General features: G+C 30.3%; 1 protein-coding gene across 1 annotated transcript in view; it reads left to right on the forward strand.

Moving 5' to 3' along the window:
- LOC114331331 (pancreatic lipase-related protein 2) overlaps positions 1 to 16390 on the forward strand; it is a 139870-nt gene extending 123480 nt beyond the window's left edge. Inside the window, exons 5-7 of the mRNA XM_050655874.1 lie at positions 1777 to 1968; positions 5059 to 5227; positions 8318 to 16390. Coding sequence (XP_050511831.1) covers positions 1777 to 1968; positions 5059 to 5227; positions 8318 to 8435 — 479 coding nt within the window. The 3' untranslated portion in view covers positions 8436 to 16390. The remainder of the gene's footprint in view (positions 1 to 1776; positions 1969 to 5058; positions 5228 to 8317) is intronic.
- Positions 16391 to 16596: the final 206 nt, after the last annotated feature.

Genomic DNA, 16596 nt, shown 5'->3' on the forward strand with positions numbered 1-16596 from the left:
TGATATTTGGTACACATATGTCTCATTTAGAAACCAAACCACCCAACTAATAATCACAAGAAAAATCCACGACCGGAATAAAAGAAATTTAAATTCATTGTGACTTTGAAACAATACACTGTATATTGAAATTTTTAAAATCAGTTTGTATATTTAAAACGTGCACAAAAAACTGAGTTTATAGGTTTGCTTTAATTTCTTGCGCAGAAAATATAATGACTAATTTTGAAATTTTTAAGAACTCTTAAATCAAAAGCAAGTTTTTAAAGCACTTTTAAGAATAAATTATTAAAGTTAATAAATAAATACTCATTTTGAAAATAATTAATACTCATTTACGACATTCGAATGACCCACTTATTAATCAGAACAAAAATCCAGGTCTAGATTAACAAAAAAATATGAAGTAATTGTGACCTTGAAACAACACCCTGTATATTAAAATTTTCAAAATCCGTTTGCACATATAAAAGGAGCACAAAAAACTAATTTATTGTTTCGCAGACAATTTAATGACTTTAATTTTGAAATAATATCGAAATTTTTAGAAACTTTGAGAACGCTAACAAAAATTTCGATATAATTTCAAAAGTAATGTCATTAAATTGTCTGCGCAAAAATTGAAGCGGGTCATTAAATTTAGTTTTTTGTGAGCTCTTTAAATTTTCAAACTGATGAAAATTTTCAATGTCTCGCTTGTCTAAAACAGAGATAAAATAAATATTTTTTCTATATTCTGAAAGCAGTAAAATGTATTTTGAATGAAATAAATTACAACACGTACTTCTTGTTGTGTCAATTAGTTTAATTTAAAAAATTGGCATCTCTGTATAAATAATGATGTCAATGTTGATATTATTGAATAGAGAATTGAATAACCTTTCAAAAGAGCTACCACACGTCCCCTATTCCCATTTTAAAAAAATCATCGATTACGTCATCAAACCCAGATGTATAACGTCAGTAGTCTGGTCGAGTCCCCAGAAGCCAAAAAATCATAATTTAAAAATAAAAATCGACATGTTTCGGAATTTGTCCACAAAGTCGACCACTCTCGAAAAAAATTATTCCATAATTTTTCCCCATGAATATGACGGTATTTTTTAAAATTATATTAATATATTTATTATGTATTATAATAAATACAAAGATACAGTGGAACCTCATTAACTCGGATTAATCGGGATCGCGGCCGATCCGGATTATCGAAAATCCGGGTTAGCCGGAGAAAATGGTAAAAATTAATAAAATACGGTAAACTTACAGATAAACTCCGTTATAATTGAAATAACATGAAATATATATGCACAGTACACATCTAAATTACGTATCAATTACGCCTGTATCAATTAGTATCTTTTCCATTGTCACTACAACATTTTTACGTTTTGTTGCCATTACGTAGACAAAAAAACACGCAAACACAAAATATGAATAGATTTACGTACGATTACAAAACGGAAGCGAACAATACGACTGTACTACACACAATACGGTCTTAATCGAAACGATGTTATGTTATTTAATATATAATCTCTCAAATATTATATTACATACATTTTTATTGATGAAATGTTTGTCTGATAAAAGTCGGTCCGGGTTAGCCAAACTTCCGGGTTATCGGGGGCCGACTTATCGGGGTTCCACTGTATTTGACACAATGAGAATAAGGAATAAACCATATTTGTTTATAGCACCCTGTATATTCTTGTTATACTCCTAATTTTATTCATAGATGTTGACAATTTTTTAGACTTCATCGTACTTTTGTTATAGGTTTGGATCCCACAATATTTTTCTACCAGGGAACTAACTCATCGAGGGATCTGGATCCTTCTGATGCACACTTTGTAGACGTTCTTCATACAGGAGCTGGAGTTCTAGGACAATGGGGTCCTACAGGACACGCAGATTTTTATATCAACGGAGGATCTAGTCAACCTGGCTGCCGAAGCGATACTATTTTTAGTAAGTTTGATGTATAATCCCAACAAGAATGAATAAAAAAAATTTTAAGAAACGCTTTTCTTTAGTTACGATTGACTAGCATTAAAAATATTATAAAAAAATCAACTAAAAAGCCAAAAATAAAAAAAAAATGAAGAAATCTAACACATTCGTCAAAGAAAAGCGTGGCGCGTCTTCGCCCCACGCTTTTCTTTAACGAATGTGTTAGATTTTTTAATTTTTTTTATTTTTGCTTTTTAGTTGATTTTTTATAATATTTTTAATGTTAGTCACTCGTAACTAAAGAAAAGCGTTTCTTAAAAAAAAATTTTTCATATTTTTTTTTATTTTTTACTTTTTAGTCTTACACTTTTCAAACATTAAAATATATCGTCATGTTTATTAAAATATGCATAAAACATATGATGTACAAACATGAAAAGTAGTCGGAATCTGCAAAAAATTTGAAACTTTATTGTTTATTTATGAAGCATAACGTAAAAAATTAACGTAAAAAGTTAAATTATGTATGGTTCATATATTTAGCTACAATCTGTAAAAGTTTCAAGTTTCTTCATTGTAAAAAACAAAAGAATTTAAGCATTTTCCGTTAAAATCGTTTTTATTTAAACAATTAATAAACATAATTTTTTTTATTAATTATTCTTGTATTGTTTCCGCGAATGCAAATGTTTAGTCATTTACATTGAAGAAAAGGCAGTCAAATTACCGTCCAAAGATTTGACCCAAACGATTGAATTTAAGAAAAGCGTTTAATTAATTAATACGCCAAAAGAATTCTAGTGTTAATTGTAGCACAAAACGTCTCTACCGGTGGTTTTTATAAGACCACGATAAAAACCCGAATTTTTCGAAAACCCGAAGTTATGTTTCGTATCGTATTGAAATTTGACACGAATAAGCGCCGATTTTTATATAAACAAATATATGAGCGTTCAAAAGTTGAAACATTATTGTTTATTTATGAAGCATAACGTAAACAATTAACGTAAAAAGTGAAATTATGTACAGTTCATATCATTAGCTACAATCCGTAGAAGTATTAAGTTTCTACATTGTAAAAAGCAAGAGAATTTAAGCATTTTCCATTAAAATCGTTTTTTTTTATTTAGACAATTAATAAACATAAAAAAAATTTATTGACTATTCGTGTATTGTTCCCACGAATGCAAATGTCTGCAAATTTTCATTCATTTGCATTGAAGAAAAGGCAGTCAAATTAACGTCTAAAGATTTGACGCAAACTATTGAACTAAATAAAAGCGTTTAAAAAACTGCTGAATCCGGTAAAAATGAGTGGCGCACACAATATTCCAGATACAAAAGAGCTTATATGAATATTACGTGGCGCAATGAATTTTCATTTTGATTGAAAATAAAATTATTATTTTGAAAGATTTTCCATGGTATTTGCTAAATTTGAAGAAAAACGTCCCTCAAAACGAGCCTCAAGCTGAAAACTTTATCAAAGGCACTCTTTACCACGTAATATTCATAATATTATCTCTCTTGTATCTGGAATATTATGTGCGCCACTCATTTTTACCGCGTTTAGCGGTTTTTTATTCTTGTATCAGTAGTTTTTCAATGTTTTTTATAAAGTAAATATATGAACTTTAATGTAATGTTTCTCGATTGCACGTTAAGCATCATAAATAGTAGCCCTTGTCGCATTATTGCCCAAATGGTCTAGTGGTTACGACACTAAACTTGTGATAGGGTAATCCGAGTTCATATCCCAGCCATCCCAATATTTTTTTTTCAATATAATTATTTGTGTCCATCGAATGAACACTAGATTTTTTTCCATTCGGAATATATTGGAAAAAAAATATTGGTATGACTGGCAAACGAACTCGGATTTCCCGATGAAGTTTAACGTCTTAACCACTAAACCATTTCGGGTATAATGGTTAAGTGGATTATACATTGGGAGCTCGATAACTTCTAAACGGTTTAACTGATTTTGATCACTAAACATGACTTTCAAAGGTACTGACAAGTAGTGTCTAGTTCACCTAAGGTCAAATATTATATCGGAAGGTATTATGGGATTTAGTGAGCTTGAAAAACCGTTATTTCCCACCAAAACTGATTTTGATCATACTTATGAGGCCTATTAACTTAAAAATTCGAATTTTCGCAGATATAAGGTATACAGTTAGACGCATCTAGAGTCCTCCTACAAACGCTCAGTTATTGGCGCGAGTCGTAGGTGGAAATTTTTAATAATGGTCAAAAACAAAAATTTTCAAAGTTTAATTTTTCAGTTTTTTGGCTATACTGAGCCGTGTGTATGTCTGATCCTGACCACTTAGGCACCATTTGAAAGCTGAACTTAAGTTTCACCAATTTTGTGCATTTGCGATTTTTTTATTTCTCTTTTAACCTGAGATACATTTACCCAAAAATATGCCCTATTGTACCTACCCAATCGTATAGCTGGCTTATGGGTGGTCAAAAGTCACAAACTACACCGGTTATGAATCCGCCCCGACCCCCTCTTGAAACATAGAAAAATAAATTCAGATCGGTATAACTTCTCCACACACATACAAACACACATACATACATACCAACAAACATTTTGCCATTTTTAAATAAAAATGTAGTCAAATTTCTGAGCTCGGTTACTTTTGTTTCCGTATTTTTTACTATGTATAATTCAAGCTATACGCTCCCGAAGAAGCTGAAGTTGTTTTTACTTGATGATCCTTTTTGTGTGAGGGATCATCCCATTTCTGAGTTTAGTTTTACAGTTTATGGAGTGACTTAACTGTTTCTAGTACTTTTCTCCATTCTACTCTCTCTTTGATTGTCCTTCTATATTTCTAATTTCCATACTTCTTAAATCTTCTTCCACTTGTCTCCATCTAGTTGGTAGGTTTGCCTCTGGTTCTTTTACCTGGTAGTATATATTCCGTTATATATCTTAATGGATTACTCTTCTCTCTTCTCATTATGTGTCCATACCATATAACTCTATGTGCTTCTATTGCTCTAACTATGTTCTCTTGACCTATCCATTCTTTCATTTCGTGTATAACATCAGAAATGTATAACCTAACCAAATGTTTAATCTTTTTTTAGATACACTAGCGTGTGATCACACGAAAGTAACGCCATATTTTATAGAATCCATCGTCACCAAAAAGGGCTTCTGGGCATATCCTTGTCCTTCTCTTATCAGTTTTATGATCGGATGGTGCAGCCCGCAGGATTCGGAGTATGTACTAATGGGGGAACATATTTCACACAAGTAAGTTTTAAAACATTGTAGTCCTATATCAAATTAAGATAAGAAATTTGATTCTAACATTTATTACTTAATCAAAATGTCACCCAAAATAAATAAGAGAGTAAAATAAAGCAACCAATGGTATATTTGGCTTATCATTTACTAATAACGGGTACTGTTGCAAGTTCATATATTAAAGAAGAGGAATAGGAGATTAAACATAAACGGTACAAACAACTTGTACCATAAGCTTAGTGTAACAAACTTAAATCAAAATATTATGCAGTTATCTTCGCATATAATAAACTAGCACTATTATTATCAAGTTTGTTTGAAAAAAATGTAAAAATTGCTAATGCGATAAATGCAATAATAAACATGACCTATATTAAGTTACCAAGACGTATAACATCAGAGGGATTTATATTTTTACGCTTTAGCTCCCATGCGCAAAATCGTGACCTTATGAGTTTTTGTTTAATACATATGGTCATTGGTGATCGCAAATCAATCTTTTTGGACAATGAATTAAGTCCAAAATCAATAAAATGGAGAGCACACTTGCAATCCGTTTGGTATGTACCTCTACATACATAGACGATTTGCATTAAAGGGCATGACATAGGGGTTCTAGAAGGTGTTCGATGGTTCTTTACTCTTACCATTATTAGAGTAGATATAGGTTATGCCTTATTCACATTTATTTATGCAGCCGTTAGCTTGTAAAATTAATGTAAGTAAATGTAAAGCTTGTCAACAAAATTATAATATCTAGTGTTTTTATGAGATGAAATTTTTGTTTCGCTTCCTGTTCTGATTCATAATATTTTTTCTCATCTGAACAAGGCCAGCCGTATCTTCATTTTCTTGTAACTCCTTGAACCATCTCTCTAAAACTTTTGATTCACCACTTGCCGTTATATTATTACCTACTATTCACACAAAAACATAATAAATACATGAAATACAAAAAAATACATAATTACTTACCTAGGGTATTTTGGTATCACACTACAAATATTTACATAGTTTGCGCTTCGCCAGAAATAGCCCAATAAATGACCGTTTTGGAGTGTAATTTTCAGGGGCAACTCGGAATTGCATGAAAATTTGGATTTAGGTTCTACTTATCCTCCAATTCAAAGTTGAATTTGTGCCGTTGGTTGCTTTTACTTGGGGGTGACATTTACCCCTTCTCAGGGGGCGAAAAACGCGTGTTTAAAATAAGGCCGGAAATGGATAAATTTACTTATTTTAAGCACCTTTTGTTCTATAAAGTTTTTTACGTAAGTCAATAGTTTTCGAGTTATTCGCGATTTAAAATGTTGATTTTTCGACAAAAAAACTATGTTTTCAGACCGTTTTTCCCAGGGGCGTCATTTGAGTGTCCAGGGGGGGCATTTGCCCCCCCCCCTGAATCTGAAAATGACTGAAATTTACAAAAAATAGATCAATTTTGTATTATGTTTGCATATATAATGTATTGAATATATAATGCTTGCCCCCCCCTATCAAAATTTCAAATGACGCTCCTGGTTTTTCCCAAATAACTCAAAAAGTAAATATTTTATCGAGAAAAATATTTTTAGCAAAAGTGTAGCCTATAAAAAAAACGAAAAAAAATGGTGTACCAGTCAAGTCTACAAATTGAGTAGAAGCAAAGTTGTAGCTCATGAAAAATACGTTCTTATTCGTCTAATTCCAAATCGAATAATTCAACGCGAAATCACCGAAGAAAGAAGCGTTTTTCGAGAAAACCTTATTAATACTTTTAAAGTATGTTTCTAACATCAAAAATAAACGAGTTACACTGAAAAAAAAGTTGGCCCTTTTTTTTGGTAAAAAAAAATCGTGAAAACCTTCCTCTTCTCTTTAGCACCCTAAATGAAATTAATTGTTTGGCTTTACCATGTATTTTAACTGTATGTGTATTGTTTATATGATCTGTAAGTTTGATTGGTTTGAAGTGTTTATTTTAGAAAACATTTGGTTTTAAAGCAAAAAAAAATTTCTAAAAATTTTTGAAAAATTTCATTTTTTCAAAATAACTTAAAAAATATTAGTGATAAGAAAAATCTTAAAGAGTAAAAAATGTAGGTTTTGCTATTATAAATATGCTAGTTTTATTTTGTTTCTCCGTAAGACAAAAATTGGTTAAGATATGGCTGTTCAAAATTTGCATATACTCGTGATTAGTGACCCATTCAAGCTTTCTCAATTATAACCCTTTCAAAAATAAACACTTTAAACCGATGAGACTGACAGATCATATAAAAAATAGATAGGTAAGTAAATTGTTTGTAAAGCGGTAGCAATTAATTTCATTTGGGGAGCTAAACACGGCGAGATTTTCATGATTTTTTACAAAAAAAAAAGAGGGCCAACTTTATTTTGAGCGTAACTCGCTTATTTTTAATGCTAAAACTTTTGTTAACAATCAAAACAAAGCTTTTTATAAACACTTTAAAAAAGTTTAAATGGGTTTTTCCCGAAAAGTGCTTAATTTTTCGGTGATTTCACCTTGAAATATTCGATTTAGAATTATACGAATAAGAACGTACTTTTCATGAGCTACAACTTTTTTTTTATTTGACTAATAGACTTTACTGATACACCATTTTTTTGGGTGTTTTATAAGCTACACTTTTGCTAGGAATATTGTTTTCGATAAAACATTTACTTTTTTAGTTATTTGCGAAAAACCGTCTGAAAACGTAGTTTTTTTGTCGAAAAATCAACATTTTCAATGGCAAATAACTCGAAAAGTATTGACTTACGTAAAAAACTCTATAGAACAAAAGTTACTTAAAATCAGTCAATTTATCCATTTCCAGTCTTACCTTGAACGTATGTTTTTTCACCCCCGAGAAGGGGTGATTGTCACCCCCAAGTAAAAGCAACCAACGACACAATTTCAACTTTGAAGTGGAGGGTAAATAGAACCTAAATCCAAATTTTAATGCAATTCGGAGTTGCCCCTGAAAATTACACGGTATCGCCGAATTTCCCGTTCATTTACTGGGCTAAAAATAAACTTTTTCACTTTTTATATTGATCTGCCGGGATGTTTCAATTTTATTATGATATAAAAAAATATTTTGTTTATTTCAGCGCAAGAGGAAGCTACTACGTCAAAACAAACCCGAAACCACCATATTCTTTAGGACCTCCGGAACATCTTAAAGTAAAAGCATTGCAGTACATAAAAAATCTTCCAAAAACAAGGTGACAGCAGTACATGTGATAAAAAGTAAACTAGTTGAGATAATGGTTACCTTACCTAATACAAGTCAAATCGAGTTTTTTAAATGTACATATTTCTTGTGTAGATCTAAATCATCATATCCTTTTATTATACCTCAAAAATAAGAAGAAGGTAAAATTCCAAATTAACTTTTTAACAAGATTTCATCTACAAGATAATGAGTATTGTTTGCAATAAAAAGAAATTAGCTTGTAAGCAAAAAATGAAAGTACACAATGTCACCACGAATGCCATTTACAACTGATTTTACAAATTAAATACTTTAGCAACTAAAAGAAAAACGAAGTTAACAAATTGTAATATTCTAATACGTAGCAAAATGAACAGAAAAACGAGGCAAAAGCCAATAATACAAACAGAGAAGTGGTAACTTACGAAGTGTTGGAAATATTGAAGAAAAGGAATTTACACTGCAGATAAAGGGATTGTATGACCAAGTAGGCTTTTTAAATTAATATCTGGTCTCTGAGAGATCTTTTGTTATGCCCCATATCTTTGTTTGTGGCTTTCTGATTGGTTATTAGCATATGCAATTGAGCCTCTTGTGGGTCAAGACTTTGCTTCAATAAGTTCTCGTCGCACAGTCGCACCACTCATTCACTTGCTGGGTCTTTTTGGAGCTAGGCACTTCTTGTTGAGCTTATCGCTTTTCAGTGGTGTCTCTTTATTATCGGAAGTATGTTCTGTAGCGGGATTCAATTCCCTCAATGCTCTTGAGCGATTCTCACGAGAAACTTCGGATGATCACTTCCGACAGAGCCATCATTATTCTTCTGGAAGAATACTGATGGAACCTGGCTGTCCTGATACCCGACGCTGAGCTACTCTTGGTTTACGTCAGAACAATATTACAGAATAGCTTCGCAATTACAGTATTGTTATTTGTTAAAACCAATATCAGTATAGTTGAGTACCTAGTTAAGATAGAAACAAAACTACAGTGGGGTCAACAAGTCTCGTTTGAACAGGCCGATTTGATTAGAATATTTTTAGTTTCGACATTGTTTTCACCTGGTACTTGAAAATGAACTTTAATCTTTGATTATGCCACTATTTTTATAAAAAAAACTGTTTTAAAATGTAAAAATATTTATATTTCTTATTCGCGTGATATTAATTCCATAAATGTAAAGTTTATAGTATTAAATTATACATTCAACAAAAAAAGACTTTCGTTAGTTCACAATGGCCTTTTTCTTATTTTTATTTCTAATTAAACAAGAAAATTGATTTGACTTGTATAATTTAGTGTTAACGTCTAGTCAAATGAAAGGTGTTAAGTGTAATTATAAGCATGAAAGTTAACTGTGAGAATATTTTTATTGTAACATAAAATGAAATATTAGTAAATAAACAGTAGATATATATGCACAAACCATTTACAGATATTGGCGTGTAACTATTTAGATTTTATGAAGACTTAAAGTCGAAGTATAAATAAAATTGGCATTAAATATTTAATGACTGTTTATAATTTTATAGTGTTATACTGGTGAAATTTATTAAGTATGTCATATTAATTATTATCATTTCTTAGAGTAACATAAGGGCATCAATTTGCCAGGTAAAGCGCTAAAATTACTACAAAAATCGTCACAGAAAAAATGTACTATACTGAAGTTCACATTCAGATGGCAGCATTACAGAGATACGCCTGTGCTTTCTATACGGCAGAAATAATTACAATGTTGTCAAAGTTTTTAATCATACGTTATGGGCTGGCTCCTATAAAAGAATTATAATTTCGGAAATATTTATGAATGTAAAGTGGAAAAATACTACACTTTTGTGAACTTATTTTTGAGATTGGCCCTACTTACTTTAGGAAAGTAGCAAAATTTACAATGGCAGTAGAATTAACAACACTCTTATACTATATCGATAATTATGTAAATATGTTATCGACATTTTTAAGGAAAATTGAGTAAGGTAGTTACATAAAAGTCCATGTGCTAGAGGTAGATGATACAGTTAGAGTAAAAAAACTAAATATCTCCAGGTTTATGGTAGGGGAACCCAAGCGCAGTTACTCGAGCACGTCAGAAAATCATATGGAGAGAAACCTTGTATCCTGTAAATGCACCTTTACCATATACGAACTCTTAATACAGAGGAGTTCGTTAAGAGGGGTCCAAAACAATTTATCCTTAGAAAAACTCTAAATCGTCAGATTAAGATAAGGTAAGTTAAGTACATGCAGAACAGTGTATATTTCAAAAATTTAACGATTTGAGCGGGGCGTACCTAAGGAAAAGTGCGAGTCACAAAGTTTCACAAAAAAGCGAATATTTCGCGAAATGAACGTCAGATCGAAAAACTGAAAAATCCGTGTTCAATATTTTTCAAAAATCTAAATACCAAACACAAACCCCCACACAGAGGGGTGGGGGCTTACTTTAATATTTCAAATAGTAACCCGGCGATATTTCGCAAAATAAACATCAGGTCAAAAAACTGAAAAACACGTGTTAAATATTTTTTAAAAATTTATCGAATAACATCAAACACGACCACCCACGGAGGTGGGGTGGGGATTACTTTAAAATCTTAAATAGGAGCCCCCATTTTTATTGCAGATTTGGATTCCCTTCGTAAAAATAACTTTTATTTGAGACGTTTTTTTGAATTATGAATATAAATATGGCGCTATAATCGGAAAACACGATTGTTGGAAAAGGAAATTTAGATTAAAAATGGAAAGTCCCCACTAAAATGGAAAACTTATTTTGGTAAGTCCTAATCTTCACAACCCAACAGGTCCCCATAACGCTCGAGTAACTGCAAATTTAGCATACTTGCCTCTTCTACTATTACACAGTGAACAAGTACTCAATTCTATATTCTTTATAACCACGAAAATCTTTTTCTTATGGATTATCCTCAACGGTGATGAAGTAGATTGTTAAAGTACCTATACTTACTTAAGAGTGTTCCGAACTAGATACTTTTGTAAAAATTAAAGATTTTAGAACTAGAAAGTCATGTAAATAATGATGGGAAGATATTCTAAAATTGTAGAACATAAAGAGAACTATCTATTTGCATGTCATATATTTTACAAAAGCATTTGAACGAAGAACGAATTAAAATTGGAAATATGTTATATCTGTGATACAGCAGAAATAAACCCATAAACACGATTCATAATAATCGAAAATATATTTAGATTTATGTACAGGTCCGTATTAAGAATAAAACAATCATACTTATCCCATGTAAAGAGGTGTATGGGAAATGAAGATTTCTTATATCCATCGTTTAGTGGATTTGAGTCAAAAATCGATGACAAAACATGATGAGTAGGTATATAGGGTGAGTCACCACTAACGGGATGAAGACTACAGCGAAATGGTAAAAGATTTGAAAAAAATTTTAAATTAGTAGTTTGTAAGTTGATAAAATCTACATTCTAAAATTATTTTCAAATATACAGGCAGTCCCAATAAATGGCGGCGTATCAAAGTTATATTTTTTCTTATGGAACACCCTATATTTTATTCCATTTTTAATTGTCCGCAAAAAATAAAGTATAGTTTCATAAAGCTTCCCTATACCTATGTACAGAGTGTTCTGAGTTATGTTGACTTTTATTAAAATGTAAAGTTTTAAAAGAAGGCTTATTCTCAAGTTATTTAAGAAATTATAAAAAAATTACTTTTACATTTAAATATTTCAATATTGGTTGAATGTATTTCATGATTAATTATTACACATTTATTTACAGGGTGTTCAAAATTTACAGTTTCATTATTGGATTATTTAATGTGTCATATGATTCTTATTTTAAAAGAAATACCATGTATATTATTAAATAATTATACTAAACAATTTTATCTCTTTCGAATGGTATATGGATGTCCTATACCTTGGTCTTATAGTTTTTGCGTAATTTACAATTATTTAAATTCTTAATCTGTAAATCAATTTTAAAACAAAAGATGTAGTTAATTAATGGCATTGTATGACATTGTCACCTTATGACAGTACGGTCTGGTAATTATTTTATAATTATTGTATTCCATGATTGATTATTACACATTTATTTACAGGGTGTTCAAAATTTACAGTTTCATTATTGGATTATTTAATGTGTCATATGATGCTTATTTTAAATAAAACACCATGTATATTAATAAATTATTGTACTAAGCACAGGTTCCTCTTTCGAATGGTATAGGGATGTTCTATAACTAGGAGTCATAGTTTTTGCGTAATTTAAAATTTTCTTAAACGGTAAATTGATTTTAAAAATAATATTTATAGTCACTCTCGATTTTTAAACTGTACGAAACAAATGTTTGTTTACTGTATCATAATGAAATAAAAATTATGTCTATTTACTAGACCATTATTATGAAAAGTAGGTATATTGGTCTGTATACAATACATTGAAAAAAATCAGGATCTTCTATAAAGTCTAAAGTCCATAAACGATAAGTTAAATATTTATCATAGTCTTGTTTGGTCTAATACTGGTGTAGTTCGTAGTTGAGTTTTATACGGATAATAGTGATTTCTCTTAAGTATTCTAACAGTCGTTTGACTGATTTACAATTCACCCGAAATTTTTTCTTTACTAGTATTTGGGTTTTCCGTAACAGAAAGCAGGACATCAACCTCCTTGACGTCATCACAAATAACTGGTTTATTTTTATTTAACTTTCCGTATACAACATTACCAGTAGCACGGAATCTATTGAAATCTCTCAAAAACGTCCTTTTTTGGGTGTCTTCTATCAGGATACTTTTGAGCGTAAACTTAAGAAGGTAAGATACAATTTTGCAAACACTCCCCAATGCAAAGTATCATGTCTACTCTTTCGTAGATAACGTGATTATTCAGTTTTAGGAACAATTAAATTTAAATATCATACTCGAATGTTTATATTTTTGATAATTACCAGACCGTACTGTCATAAAATGACGATGTCATACAATGAGATATATCTTTTGTTTTAAACTCGATTTACAGATTAAGAATTTAAATCATTGTAAATTAAGCAAAAACTATTAGACCTAGGTATAGGACATCCATATACCATTCGAAAGAGGTGACTCCGTTTAGTATAATGGTGATTAATATACATGGTGTTCCATTTAAAATAAGCATCATATGACACATTGAATAATCCAATAATGAAACTGTAAATGTTGAACACCTTGTAGATAATTGTGTAATAATTAATCATGGAATAAATTCAACCGATATCCAACTATTTAGAGGTAAAAGTATTTTTTTCATAATTTCTTAAATAACTTGAGAATAAGCCTTCTTTTAAAACTTTACATTTTAAGAAAAGTCACCATAACTCAGAACACTCTGTACAGAGGTATAGGGAAGCCTTATGAAACTATACCTTATTTTTTGCCGACAATTAAAAAATGCAATAAAATATAGGGTGTTCCATAAGAAAAATATAACTTTGATACGCCGCAATTAATTGGGACACCCTGTATATTTAAAAATAATTTTAAAATGTAGATTTTATCAACTTGCAAACTACTAATTTAAAATTTTTTTCAAATCTTTTACCATTTCGCTATAATCTTCCGTCCCGTTAGAGGTGACACCCTGTATATCAAACCAGAGAAAAACCTGGGTTCAGAATATAATTTTGATATAACTTCATACATTTAAACAGAGACGCTGATCAAATACTAGTAATGGATTTATTAATAAAAAAAATGATGAATATAATAAATAATATTGTACTATTTCTACCAAACGTTGATAAAGATCAATGCCTTACAAAAACTCTAATTTTCATTTATATTCTAATCAAAATATTATGATGTTTCATAGAGAGACATATAAAACTGTTCAATCAAAGTTGTAAAATGTTTAAAAAACTATATTGGAAGCAAACGGAAAAATCTCTGATCTCGTCTCTGCAAATCGTGTCTGATGAGAACAAAAATTTGAAATATATCTCAATTTATCCATTAATACAATGGGCACGTAAAGGTTGGAATAATATAATTTTTTCATGAATGGGCGATTTTGTAACTAAATACCGAAAGAGGTCGAATTTTATTTTTAAATTATCATTTTTTGGCACATATATTATATTAGTGACGTCATCCATCTGGGCTTGATGACGTAATCGAGGATTTTTTAAAGGAGATCAGAAGTCGTGTGCTAGCTCATTTGAAAGGTTATTCAATTCTCTATAAGCATTAACATAACTATTTATACAGGGTGCTCAAAAAAAATTTTCGAATTAAAATTATTGAAACAAAAAGAAAAATGTATGTTTATTTCACAGATAAACATTGTTTTTTTGCTTAAATTAAATGTTAAAAATGCCAGAAGGCAAGTGGGTGGCAACTTTAACATTGAATTTAACCGAAAAAACATATTTATTTGTCAATTTTTTTTTGTTTTTTTATTTTCTGGCAGCAGTAAAATATATTTTTAATTAACTAAATTACATACATTCTTCTTTTTGTCTCAACTAATTAAATTAAAAAAAAGATTTTTGAACACCCTGTATAAATTAAAATGTAAATGTTTATTACTGAATACATAATTGAATAATCTTTAAAATGAGCAACCACACGACTCCTATTCTCATTAAAAAAAAATCAATCTGTTTCGGGATATATTTCAAAAATCACCCATTCACGAAAAAATTTAGTTCGCTTACTCTATAATATTTAATTCCCAAAAACGAGCAGAAATATAAACATTCACTTTCTTTGGGTACATTCACACATAGGTATTTCAGGTAATGAAAAGGTCGATACCCTAGCACTTAAAGCAACTACTGACGAACACATTGATATTATCCAAAGAATTCCAATCGCAGATATCAATTTGAATATCAAGCAATATTGTATACAAGTTTGGCATCATTGTTAGGATTTGAAGAGCTCAAAGCTCAAAGAGATCAAACCTTACATCAATCTCCAGCTCCAGCTCCCTGAAAAGAGAAGAGAACAAGTGGTAATAAACCGATTGGGCATACAACATTATCCCATAAGTACTTAATAACGAAAGAGCTACCACCACAATGCTCATACTGTAGATGCTTGATAACAGTCCAGCACATTCTTACAGAATGTCCACTTTACTCGTATGAACGAAGCATCAACAACATTTCTGAAGAACCAAGTCGGCAAGTCAGCTGAAGAATATATTAAATTATAATTTATCCAGTGCAATTATCTTAAGGATATAAATTTATTTTATAAAATGTAATAATTATATTGTAATTGTTCAACATCCGCTAATAACCTTCCATGGTTGATGCGGCTTTATGTAAAAAAAAATTCTCAAAAACGCCATAATTACTAAACAAACCAGTACTTCCAAGTGATTTTAAAATTAAATCTACTAAGTGAATGTACTTTGTTGACAAAATGATTAAAAAAGATAAAGCCACTACAACTACCGCAAAAATTAAATACATTTCTCTCAATGGTTTCAATATTTATTCAACTACATAGTTAATCAGAATAGTAAGCAGCTTGACTTATTTCATATTTTAAAATGTATTTTTATAGAAAGTATTACGCGAAAAAAGACGACTATTGTAAATAGAATTGCAGGGGCCTTAAAAAACATTTTTATTCGACTCCTAATGACAACTAAAAATTTTTGGGGTGATGTTTGCATTGCGGACAGTTTAAACCAAAATCGAGGTATTTTGTTAAAGACAATATTTGTATTATATTTTATAATTAATATGATGTATCTGATTAATAAGTTCTTCTCTTTTTTAAATTTATATTTCTATCATTTAACAGTCATTAAATACTATATTATTAGGGCCAGTCCAATGCAGATGCCAGAAACCATTTCAATTTTGTAAGGTGAAAGTTATTCCAGTTATTATTGTGTATATGTAATTTATAGTATAATAATTGTGGGCAAATTATTAATTATGTAAATGTGTAATAAACTTGATGCAATCGAAGCATTTACTTGTTTTATTTACCGTTATTTTCAAATAACTGTGGTTTACATACCCATAAAAATTTAAATCTTACGAATTTACTATACAGGGTGTTTGGTAAAGAATAGGCCATAGCTTAACCTTAGATTTCTGAGCTTAAAATAGGCCGATTTAAGCGAACTTACCTTAGTACGAAAGTTGATAATAACTGAATACAGGGTGTCAAA

The sequence above is a fragment of the Diabrotica virgifera genome, chromosome 1, assembly GCF_917563875.1.
Source record: "Diabrotica virgifera virgifera chromosome 1, PGI_DIABVI_V3a".
Classification (NCBI taxonomy): Eukaryota; Metazoa; Arthropoda; class Insecta; order Coleoptera; family Chrysomelidae; genus Diabrotica; species Diabrotica virgifera.